General features: G+C 44.4%; 1 protein-coding gene across 1 annotated transcript in view; it reads left to right on the top strand.

Moving 5' to 3' along the window:
• Window positions 1-12,855, top strand: part of megf6a (multiple EGF-like-domains 6a) — a 128,936-nt gene that overhangs the window by 39,190 nt on the left and 76,891 nt on the right. The window contains exons 6-7 of the mRNA XM_076277017.1: window positions 5,157-5,279; window positions 9,388-9,513. Coding sequence (XP_076133132.1) covers window positions 5,157-5,279; window positions 9,388-9,513 — 249 coding nt within the window. The remainder of the gene's footprint in view (window positions 1-5,156; window positions 5,280-9,387; window positions 9,514-12,855) is intronic.

Raw genomic sequence — 12,855 nt, 5'->3', positions numbered from 1 at the left:
ATAATATTGCTGTATTTTTCCAGCATGGCTGGTCCAGATAGCCAGCTGACTAAGCTTTGCTCTTTGCTTTGTGGCAGCGCCAGGTTACAGACACGCTGTTGACCCCATGTGGGATTGGAGCGACACTGCTCTGGCCCTTAAATATGAAATAGTGCAGCGGGATATTGCACCCGGGAGGACTGAACCTGTGGCCACCGCTTCCAAGCTGTATTTCTCCACAGAGACGCTTCCAGCTCCGGTCACAGTTCCAGCGGAATCCCCCTGAAGCGTGTGTGTGTGTGTGGATGTGTGTGTGTGTGCAGGGGTGGGGGGGGGGCGGGATAGCTGGGTGTCCCATGTTCAGGCTTAGGAGGCCACTTCAATCCATATATTTTATGTTTTTAGAGAAAACCATGAAGTTGTTTGGAAACGGTCAGTAATTATAGACAGAAGTCTAATTGAATTGGAGCTCAAGTTACAGTTGAAGGGCACAAATCATTGCTTGTCTAACCCCTTACTGTCTGTGTGTGTGTGTGTGTGTGTGTGTGTTTTGCAGAGAATGAAGGCACACATGTGCCATTGATTTCACTCACTGATTGAATTGCTCTCTTCTCACCTTTCTGAACGCAGCAGGAAAGATTGTGTGTTTGTATGTGAAGTGTTAAAAACACAAAAAGCACACACACCACTTCTCTGAATAGCAGCTAATAAGGAAACCCAATGCACAGAGACTTTGTCACCATTAGTTGAGTTAATACTTAAGATGGCCACACACACACTTACACAAACACGCACACACACACACACACACACACACACACACACACACACACACACACAAACACAATGATGACTCCCAAGCAGCCTACATCACTGCCTCCAATCCCCCAGTGCAGCTTAGTATTTGAAGGATTGTGCAAAACAGCACTGTTGTTTGTTTACAATGGATGAGACATTGAACCTGGAATCTCTCTCTCTCTCTCTCTCTTTCTCTCTCTCTCGCAAACACATAACAGTCTCTGTCTCCCTCCCTTCTACAAGCAAGCAGCCCCTGTTGTAGTTGCCAGTCTGAACCTGGCCCTTCCTGGCTTCACTCCACACCTACTAAGACTCTCTGCAGGTCTCGTCCACAGGTGGTCCTCATTAGCCCCTGTGTCTGTGCCCTCGTGTGTGCATATGCATCCGCTTATGTTGTCTATACGTTGTGTTTGTGTGCTTGTGTATCTGCTTATGTTGTCTATACGTTGTGTTTGTGTGCTTGTGTATCCGCTTATGTTGTCTATACGTTGTGTTTGTGTGCTTGTGTATCTGCTTATGTTGTCTATACGTTGTGTTTGTGTGCTTGTGTATCTGCTTATGTTGTCTATACGTTGTGTTTGTGTGTGCTTGTGTATCTGCTTATGCTGTCTAGATACGTTGTGTTTGTGTGCTTATGTATCCCCTTATGTTGTCTATACGTTGTGTTTGTGTGCTTATGTATCCCCTTATGTTGTCTATACGTTGTGTTTGTGTGCGCCAGGTAGTGCATTCCGTCCCCATGGGGGGTTCAGCTGTACATGGAACTCAAATGGTTTTGTCTGTGTTCCTCAATTGCTCTATAAAAAAAAGAACTCTTGCACGCCAGTCCAGGGGCTAATGATTTCAAATGTTTACACATGTGGAGCTGTGTTTGCGTTACTGTTGTGCTTTGTTTTGCTTTGCTTTGTTTTGTTTTGTTGATCTTATCTATTACAAAAGAATGTATTTGAATTCTTTGGCAGTTTAGATTTATTTTTCATGTCACTGTGCAGTCCATGTTTTTTTTTTTTCCAACTAGTGTTGGTGTTTCCAGTAAGTGCTGACATGGACATGGACATGGGCTAGTTTCGAGAGGAAAATCTCAAATTCTTTTTTTTTTGTGACTCTGGCAGAACGTCCTGGCTTTTTGAGAGGCCAGTAGATGCATGATTGATGAACCCTGGAATTAGCAGCAATCGGCTGAGTCAAATGTGGATTTTCACTGCTTAGCTGGGACTTCCAGAGATTTTATTTAAACCAGATCTATTTTTGCATCATGCTACTGTATGGTTTTAATTAGCAGCTCATGGCTTTGCCAGATGTATATTATCCTAGAAAATGGCACATTTAAACATGCATAAATAAACTGACTAATTGCAAGCCAGGAGGTCCCTCCTAGACGGCTGTAGACTCTAGACCGTCTCTATATACAGTAATAACTGAAAGTTGAGAGGTGGGAATTCCTCCACTTGGGAAGCATTACTCTGGTGTAGAGAGTCCCTTACGCACATCGGTAGGAGTGAAGCCGGACCTCACTAGGCCTCTTTGCCCCCCCCCCAAAAAAACAGCATAATCTCTCTCTGCGGTTCGCAGGGTCCGCAAGGTCCTTTAATCATCGGAGTGCCGGAGTGCTGTTTAATCAGGTTGCTGTTTTATCAGGCAGTCTTTCTGGGCTCCATTTGAGTCACTGCCAGGGGAAGTCTCTCCCCTACTCCCCCGCGGTAGAGCTGCACCACCTCCTAACTGCCACCCTGAGTGCACGCTAGTGTACTGGCACTTACTGACTTCACCGGTTTGGGAAGTGGTGGCTGATCAGTGGGCCTAGTCCCTGAGTCAAGACAGGGGATGCTCTTCACTTGGCACAGCTTTGAGAGAATCGGTGAAAAATATGTGTCTCGACAACATGCAGTTTTTTTATGAACAAACCAGATTTTTTTTTTTTTGTTCTGGACCTAAAATGAAACCTTCGGGTTAGGATGATGGTAATTCTCTTGCACAAACAGCTTTCTGTAAACTCCACATAATCTGTGATTTCCTGCTGGCTTGATATTGACATCTTTTTTTTATTGTAGTGAAAATGTTTAGCTTAATCTTGACCCTCATGTTTCCTACTGTATGGTCTGAGCTCTTAATGCCTCACATATTTCCTTCTTCTTCTGATGAGTCCCATTAGTGGTCCTCAGGAAATGTGTCGCGCTCCTCGCCAGTAACGCTTTAAATCAATATATCATTTACACACTATAAAACGTGAACTATGTGCAGGCCGTGCAATAAATGTTTCTCAGCCGTGCGAAAGCTAATGAGGCTTAAAGTTGTAACGTCATAGTTGTCGAACCCAGCGGCGTACTGTAGGCCGCGGCAGTCTCTGGACTACAGAAGGCAGGCTGTGGAGGAGACTGGCTTGGAGTTATTGCTTATCTGGAACTGTGTGCTGGGGAGTGTAATTCAAAGGTTGTGGACAGTGTTCTTCAGGAAGCCACCAGCGAAGCGTGTGCATGGAGAATTTAGAAAATCCTGGTGTTTGTTATGGAGATGGGCCTGATCGTTTGGTTCACTTTGTGTGTCTATTTTTCCTCACACTGCCAAATTATTTCACCTTCCCCTACAACAGTCATAAAAAACGTATTGCTTAAACAAATAGTAAACCGTAGAAATCCCCCGCTTAGAAGAAGAAGTAAAAGAGAGAAAGAAAGAAAGAAAGAAAACACCTCCCACGCGAGCTCTTTTGCCTCCAACAAACGAAACACTCCTTCAAGCACAAATACTCCCTCTCAAATAAACAGAGCATTGCTGTAATTCCCCAAAGTGCTATTGGTACTAAGCGAAGCTCTCTTGACCTGTGCAGACTTCATAACTCACTGGCTGCCATGCTAATTCCCCGGCTGATTACTACTGGCTTTTACTGCTTATCACCTCGTGGTCTTTTTATAGACCTTCTCGGCTCCTGCGCCAGCCAAGGGTAGCTCCAGAAACACCGAATTTGAACTTGCTCTGTTGCTTTTTCCCAATGAAAACACAAGCTGTACATTGGTGTGGTTCAGTATACCTCTATCCAGTTAGAGAGAGAGAAATGAGAAAGAGAGAGAGAGAGAGAGAGAAAAGAGGGAAAGGAAGAGAAAGACAGGGTATGAGAGAGACAGAGACAAGTTCAAAGGAAAGATGGATCCAATTAATTAAAGTTTTCTCCGTTTGCCCGTCTTCTTTCCTCGTTCTCCTCTTTCCTTCCTCTCTCCAGATCCCGCGTATAAACGTGGGAGCCATGTGGGCTAAGCCTCTTTGGCCCAGTAGCTTGATCGCATTTATGTACATAATGACTAATAATGGCCCTCCAAATCCGTCTTACTTATGATGGCGAAGCCAAAGCGAATTACGCCGGTGTAGAGTTTCACCACTCAAAACGCATGACCTTAAAACCATATTTGTGTCAGGGGTCTTTGGTATAAAGCTTCGGAGGGAAATCTCTCCGAAATCATCTCCCCATGATGATAGTTAGCTGCCGGGGGGGGGGGGGGGGTTTGTGAAGGAGGATTACCATTATTATTGTTACGGTTGATGAAGCCGCTTCGTCAGATCTTCTGAGTGCACAGTCTGCCATGAGGAGGAGGCCTAGAGGTCTGGGGACAAACCACAGGCCTGCACTAGAGGAGGGGGGGGGGGGTCGTGGGTCGGAGCTGGAGTGGTTGTCTGCCATGGAAGCAAACCACACAAAGAGGGCATTGAGAGGCAGCACTATGTGGGCTGATTAGGCTGTATGTTTTCTCCATGGTGATGCACTTCTGTCGGTACCTCCAGGGAATTGTTGCATGTCTGCGAATTTGGCTTCTAAAACTTCTATTGCCCAGGCCTTAAGAGGAGTTAAGCTTAGTGTCTTGTATCTTATGTTCAACATCTTGAGATGTAAAGATCTTGTTTGTTGATGGCTTAAAGAATTGATATCACTGAAACTGTTTTATGGAAAGATGAGTTCTTATAAGAACGTATTATATCTAAATCAGCACATTATATCTAAAACAGCACTCACTGATGCACTTATTCTTATTGTACCTTTTTTTAAATTGTCCTAGAATTGTTGAGAGAATTGCTTTAAAAAGCTTAAACTGTTTACCATGTTGTTAGTCGCTTTGGTTAAAAATGCGTCAGCCAAATGTAATGTAATGTAATGTATTGTAAAATCAATCTACATCATGCTATATATACTTATCACTCTTTATTAATTCACCCTGAAGAAAAAGGCAGTCAGATACAGTAGTAATAATTGTTTAGTAGCTTTTTCTCTTAAAAAACGTCGCCCAGTAAAGCTCTAAGTTACATCCTGAGCTCATAACCATCAAATGCACCGATGAACGGGACTCTGTCAGTGTCGACTCCTCACCACCTGTGTTGTTGTTGTTGCTCTGCAGACGTTGACGAATGCCAGGTCCACAACGGAGGTTGCCAGCACAAGTGTGTGAACACACGGGGCTCCTACTACTGCGAGTGCAACCCGAGCTTCCGCCTACACACGGACGGACGCACCTGCCTGGGTGAGACATGGACATCTACATTCATTCCTTTGATGGGTGTTTGTAAAACAGTTTAATGTTTACAACATAAGAGGTATCCTTCTGTTTACCGTACTGTGGTTATTATTGATGGTTTCTGTACAAGTTACCTGTTACTGCACTGTCAGGGACTATAGCGGCAGAAGATATCAGATGTAGCAAAGATGGAAAGGAGTGAGCACTGCTTTTCAGGAGTCAATCAATCATATAATCAATCAATCAATCAATCAACCAATCAATCAATCCAAGCAATAAATCAGTTGATCAATCAAACCCATAATCATCATGATAATATCAAAGCAGTGGTTGATAATAATGAATTGTTACTGGTGAATAAAAATGTTTACTACGTTGTGAATGACTGTATTGAACAGCACAGTTGTAGGTCAATCACAATCGCAGTACAATCTCAATCCCACAACAAGCCTCACATTAGTAGATCAATCACGATCGCAGTACTATCTCAATCCCACAACAAGCCTCACTTGTACAGGCGGAGCGCGAGGAGCCGGGGGTTGAGCGGGATTAGGGCTGAGACTCACAGGGGTGCTTTGAGTTCACCTGTCATAGTATGTTGGGTGGGAGCGAACCAGGTCAGCCATCTCAGCCTCTGTTATGCCTACAGTGTAAAAACAGGCTTTCAGGGGCCTGGGCACCTACATCAAAGCAGCAAGGGTGCTTCAACCTCTCTGCCATCTATCAAAGGGCCGAATGAAAGACCCTCTTGTTTTCGGCCCTGCACAGCTTTTTTTTGTCTTTTTTTGCCACCGTTTCCCCACAAGCCTCCGTTGAGACGAGTGTGTAGCGGACGAAGAGAAGGGGCGCAGTGGACTCGCTCTCACCGTAGATCTCCGTTGTTCCCATGCCAGGCCCTGCAGTCCGTCAGCGCTCTACCTCGGCTGTCTGCTTAGCCAAGGCTGCAGCGCCGCACTTCAGTCAGTTTGTCAACCGGAGATTGAATCATCCAAAATTGCGGCAGCCGAGCGATTCATGGGAAGTCACAACTTTTCCATGGGTTTTTCCTCAGAGCGGCTTTTTGTGTCTTGAGGGAGAGGCCAAGCTGCTCTAATGTAAACCCGATGAGACGTGTCAGAGAGGAATTCCTAATCATGAGAACTCATTTATTACACAGTCAATATCTCCATGTCGCATTCCAAAGCCTTTTGAATATGCCATATCAGCTTAACAGCACAAAAAACTGACCTCTCTGTGAACTGCCAGCCATATTTACTTTATGCTCAGTGGTACGACGATGTATTTATGTCTGTTTTTGGCCGCCAACCATCGAGCTCTCTGTGCGGTGAACATTTGTTAAGCTTCGTGGCCGGAGGATCTTGTTTACATAGTGACTCCATTAATATGGCCCTGCGTTGATGCTTGTAGTTGGGGATGTTTGATGAGGTGTAAATCTAAGTGTTGGACGTCCATCAGTGCTCTGGAGTGCGCAACAGCGGCAGGAGAGGCCTGTGCTTGTGTAGATAGCCCGGGTGAACCAGCAGTTACTGGCCAGGCCCCCGGGTCTTTCTCTGCTGGGTCTCTCCCTTCATGTAGGCAACGCTCCCGAGCCTGCAGCTCTCCCTCTCTCTCTCTCTCTCTCTCTCTCTCTTTCTGTTGGAGCGGCGGCCCATTCCTGTGGTTTCCCCCTGAAACCAAACCAAGTGTGCTCTGAAACCACACCAGAGAGAGACAGAGAAAGAAAAAGTGTGTGTGAGAGAGAGAGAGAGAGAGAGAGAGAGAGAGAGAGTGGAGGGAACACAAGCCTATCCAGACTCATGCTAAAGTAATGAATCAATGAGGGTTTTGTCCTGACAGGATCATTTGTTTTTCCTTAGAACTAATTTGTATAACTCGCTCAGGGTTTGAGCCAGCTGTCCATGATTTTCTCCTGTATGGACAACAGGTACGATCGATTATGCATATTTGGAGATAAAAATAGCACTCATCAACTGCTGGGCAGCATGTTTTTGCGATTGTCAAGTCCACAACAGATCTCCAAATCTGTCATCTGATTATTCATCAAGAGATCATTCATGCAATATGTATTCCCCGAGACGTCACACAGCTGACAATCGAATAATGTTAATCAGTTATTGATTTTGAGTTGGGGCTCAGGCCTAATGATTAACGACTTATAGGCGTTATAGGTTTTTCCTCATTGAAAATGAAACCACTGCACACAGTCTGCCCGTGCATGTTGTTTGGATTAGTGGTGGATGGTGCTGTAATGATGCGAAGCACATGGGCCGTCCAGTTGCTGATGTTTGGTTAAAGAGCCTCTGTTTTATGAAGAGTCAAATAACTCCCTTCTCTGGAAACGACACAGAACAACCCAGGATTGCTTTTCTGCTAAGTGAGATGTGCTGAAAAATGTCTCCCATCCATGCGCCACACTCTATAATGAACCTCAGTTCAGGCAGCGGCGACATTCATCTCAATAACATTTCAATAAGTAGGCATTTGCGTTTACCATAACAACAATATCATGCTTTGTTATTACTTGCTAAATTGGAGCTCTTTATCCACTGCTTGCAATTAGGAAAGAATGAGGACAAAGTGGGAACGCCATGGAATCCCATGAGGAAGAAGTTAGGGGTGGATTGAGGCTTTTAAACGCCGCTTTGTATTTGTCTTTGAGCTCCCTTTTGGGAACAATGCATTTCTCATCAGACACAACTGACTGGAAACATGGCACTCGTGATGGATGATGCTAGTGAAGGCAGACAGGGGAGTCCCAGCCATCAGGCTGTCAGTCAGTCAGTCAGTCAGTCACTCAGGCACGACTGTGATCACACTGAGGGAATTGACCTTTTGCGAAGCTAGAGCTGTGTATGTGTGTGTGTGTGTAAGATTGCATGTGTGTGTGTGCATGTGTGTGTAAGAACGCACATGTGTGTGTGTGTACAATGTGTGTGTGTGTGTGTGTGTGTGTGTGTGTGTGTGTGTGTGTGTGTGCAAGAGTGCATGTGTGTGTAAGATCGCACGTGTGTGTGTGTGTGTGTGTGTGTGTGTACGTCTGTGTGTGTGTGTGTGTGTTTGTCTGTGTGTGTGTGTCCGTGTGTGTGTTTGTAAGTGTGTGTGTAAGAGCAAACGTGTGTGTGTGTGTGTGTGTGTGTGTATGCTGGTGGTTTTGGCAGGCCTCTAGATCTGTACACACAGGTTTGCTCTCCGTGTCTCGCTCCCCTCCTGCCTCTGAGCTTATCAGTGTGCATCAGATGGCTTTTTAACGACGCAGAACAAAGCCATTTACTCTGGGACTTTGGCCCCAACAGTATTACTGCTTGGTCATCTCTGGGTGGAAAAAACAGTGGAATAAAGTGCTTATCACCTTCCAAACATCTCATCTGTGAGATGAGAACGAGCACACTTGTTTCTTTTCTCTCTGTGACTTCCCATTTCGTGAGTTCACCCTTCGCTCTTGTCGAGAGAATGTTCTTAGATACAGCTGGAGCTGCACACTGGCGACTGTTTTCCTGGATGCGGTGAAACTGTTCGGCTAAAAATGACCCCTGGGAAAATATCCCAGACAGACGTGCTGGGGGACCTCTCGGGCAGGGGGAACATTTTGGTGATTGCTGTCTTCTGTCCGAAGCTGTCAAAAGGCAAAGTTGAGAAATAGAGAAATATCCTTTCTGGCCCAGTAGGGGATCCATTGGAACATGGACTGCAATGAAGAGGAATGTTTTGTAGTAGCTGCTTTGTCTCCAGCCAAAAATGATGTGATGCTCTGTACTTTTCTGATAATCTTTCACATTTAGGTATTGTTCTCTGTTTTTTTTTTCCATGCTCTTGTTTCAGGACCTTTTGCCTGTCTTGTTTTGTCCATATTTTGCAGATAGCTTGCATTGTACTCCATTTGTTTTGTCTTGTAATACCAGGGGTTGCATAGCAACTTCACTCAAAGGAGGACCATCACTGGTCAACAATTTGGTGTCTGTCCCACCTGTAACCAGACTGCTCTTTCCTGCTGATAAATGTAAATACTGATCTGATAATATCTGCTCTCTTTCCTCTTATTCTCTCTCTCTATCTCTCTCTCTCTCTCTCTCTCTCTCTCTCTCTCTCTCTCTCTCTCTCTCTGTCCTGTTGTCAGCTGTGCTCTCGTGTGCGGTCAGCAATGGCGGATGTGAACAGGAGTGTGTGCAGCTGTCCCAGGCTCACTTCCAGTGTCGCTGCCGAAACAACTACCAGCTCGCTGCTGACGGAAAACGTTGCAAGTGTGAGTGCTGAAAGACATCTGAAACACAGATCCCACAATCCTATTATACTAGAGCTAAGAGGGAGAAGTATGAAGGCTCCTTAAAAGCCAGTGAAACAAGTGAACCGTGTACTGGTGAAAGGTGTGACAAGATGAGAGGGTGGCTAGTTGGTTAAAGATGAACAAGTAACTTGGACAAATTTGGTGATTTTATAGGACCTCCTTACTACAAGCAGAAGGAGTAACATATTTGTCTTCCTACAGTATGTACTGCCAAAATAGTGTGACGATGTGTGCCTGCCTGAAGGCTTGTTAAAAGTCACGTATGTGACAAGCACACATGTTATTCGTCCTTGATCTCTACCACCAGAAATGTGGTGTGACTTAAAGCTTGGATGTAGGCTTGACGGGCGTGTGCGAGTTGGGTACTACTTTAAAGTGATCGAGATTGAGCTGGTTTCACTTGCCAGCCTGGGTGTTTTCGGGGAACAGAGTAACAGTTGAAATTGTTCAGGCTTTTACCATGACACCTCATTGAGCCTCCAGCAGATTTGAGGTCTTACATGACCGTAATAAAATAACAAGCTGTTGTTTCTCTTTCTCTTTGCTCCAACCAATATGGATGGAAAATGTCATGGATCAACATGAAAGGATCAACCAGTGCCCCCTCCACCTCCCCCACCCCCCATCTTTCCCCCAGGGAGGACATCGTTGGTTCAGCTTCCTCTCCCCATAAGATGATTGATCTGTCTTGTCTCCAGTTCAGATCACGTAGATTGCAGATACGACATTGTGACAGGCAGAGGAGCTCTTGAGCGCTTGGGTTCCAGCCACGGGCATAAATCACCGGTCATTAATGAGATATTTTATGGATTCTCGCGTGTAAAATGTAAGGCCAGTTGGCGTAATGACAGAGGGTTGGGGATGGAAAAGGAGGAATCGCATGTCAGGGATGGACACAGATGTTCTGGATCAGTTCTTGAGAATTTTTGGATGGTGCTCCAGATGAGGTTTTGCCATTGGAGCCCTCCTGACAGTCCTGGTGCCGGTGCTTGTTTTGATAAGTCCACATCCTGGATGCCTGACTGGATGGTGAGAGCACTGTTCACCCAGTGACAAAGTCACTCTGACTCAAACCTGAAGTGTGCGCACACTCAAAAGTGAACTGAAAAAATGGCGCAGATTTACCCAAATACTGTACGGTCAGTTCTGGGATTTTCTGTTTACTATGCATGCCCTGGCTAGCCTAGAAATCTAGACGCACCCTAGCGGCATCTTGATGTGGGTCTGGCTCGTCAGGCTATGTACTGGCTGCAAAAAGCAAATACTGCATAGACACTGACTACTATTTTGTCAATATGGTTGACCAATTTGGGCTTTGTGTCTATATTACGTAAGAACCTGCAGGCATGTTTTCTATATTTTACACTGGTCCATATCTGTTCTGGGCCAGGACTGCTTTAGAATTGCTTTAGAACTGCTAACATCTAGGTTGGTCAAGAGCAGGGTAGGTATTTCACGGCGGCCACGACGGCCATGGCCCCTTGCGTTGGCCGTGATGCCCCTTTGAAAATCAGAGGTTTATAGGCCACTGTGGCCTTGGTGCCCCCTTCTTTCAATATTCTGGTTTGCATCCCACTAATAGCCTATTTTATTAGCCTATGGCCTGTCAGAATAATCTTAGCATTCACAGTGCAAATTAATTTAGTCTTTTACGCAGTGGAGAAAGTGACAGCGCACGGCAAGAAAGGAAGTGCGTCCAAATTCACCCATTCTTCTCAGTCTACAGACATCATAAGTATCACATCACATGAAAGAGCTTTTTCTCAGCTTTTAAACAATGTTAGCCTCTAATTGCTGTGGTGAACGGTTCGCGAGACAAGTAAATAATATTATTAAATTGAATCATAAATTTTAGTTTCTGCACCTATCTCCCTACCCATTCATCTCGGTGGAATACTTTACGAACCCTTCGTTCAACACATGACAAACCACACATCAAAATAAAGCGCAGACCTTACTGAACACAAAGGTGTAAAGCAGTCTCCTGTACAGTTAGCTGTTCCAGAGTAATCCGGTTTTGAATTTGCAGCAAATTTTGACATGCATGTTACCAAATTTGGGCTTTAAGTTTCACAATGTGTTTACATTTTTCTACATGATTTCATAACAGGCCAAATACAAAATAAATGTTACAAATATCACCTAGATATCGGTAAATATCAAAATCAGAGGATATACAGCTGACTAATAGTTTGTGAAAGTAGCCTTAATGATCACAAAATGCTAAGCATGCATCTAGGCTATTTGAGTTTCTTAAAGCTGAGCTGTGCTTAAATTATTCAATACATGATTTCATAACAGGCCAAATATAAAATAAATGTTAAATATAGCCTATATTTACAGATAAATATATGTAAATATTAGATGATCAGATGATTTACAGTTATATGTAATATGTCATGTTTCATGTTTTTATTATGTTTCATACAGTGATGCAGGTATACTGCTGTGAATAGGCTAAATACAACTTTGATCATTTTTATAGCCTACTGTATAGTTAACTTTGGCCTTGGTGCCTTGACATGTGGTCTTTGTGCCCCCAACCAAATATGGCCAACTGAAGGCCAAGTGGTCTTGCCCATAAAATGGTGAAATTCCAAGCCTGGTCAAGAGGCAGTAAAGAGATTTTGTCAAAATCTCTGCTAACAGCTAACATACTTGCCCCGAAAATACTACCAACACTACAGCTGGTACTGACATAAGCTTGCTGGTTTGCAATTTCAGCAGTAATAGTATGCGAAGTTGCGCTGTTCAATTTTGCAGGGTTTCGTGCCTAGACCACAAAACTACACAGTGAATAGCCTGAATGGCAGTTATGGCTGTATTCATCTCCACTTCTTATGACCATGAGCTATCAAAATTAATCAGAGGCTGTTGTGAAACGTAGCTACCTACACAAAAAAACATACCCTAAGAATTTACAAAGCATCACTTTCACTTATATGTGAAAGTGGATATGAAGCTTCTTAGCTGTGCTGCACTGTGTCATTTATTTCATTTTTGGTTGTCTTTGCTTCTGATGAGGGAGCAAGCCTCGAAACATTCCGCTAATCAGGTCTGTGTTTATGTTAAAGCCCTAGATGAGCTGGCCAGAATGACAGCTATGCAACCTTACATTTCATGCCGATTTGGAACGTGGAGTAATTTGGAGGTGGCTGCACTGTATCATGTGTCCGGTAAACTCAGTGAGTGTGCTGAAAGCATCCCTCAGACATGTGCCTCTTGCCAGGCAGATTATTCCAGGAATTAACTGATGCTTTGTGGATTTGGACCATTAAACAAATCCCTCTCTTGGGTTTG

Source organism: Alosa pseudoharengus, unplaced genomic scaffold, assembly GCF_046254945.1.
Source record: "Alosa pseudoharengus isolate Yale_2024_CS ecotype anadromous, Long Island Sound unplaced genomic scaffold, YU_APseudo_1.1 YU_APseudo_1.1_scf_9, whole genome shotgun sequence".
Classification (NCBI taxonomy): domain Eukaryota; kingdom Metazoa; phylum Chordata; class Actinopteri; order Clupeiformes; family Clupeidae; genus Alosa; species Alosa pseudoharengus.
The sequence above is the reverse complement of the archived record's forward strand: the minus strand, read 5'-3'. Positions and strand labels throughout refer to the sequence as shown.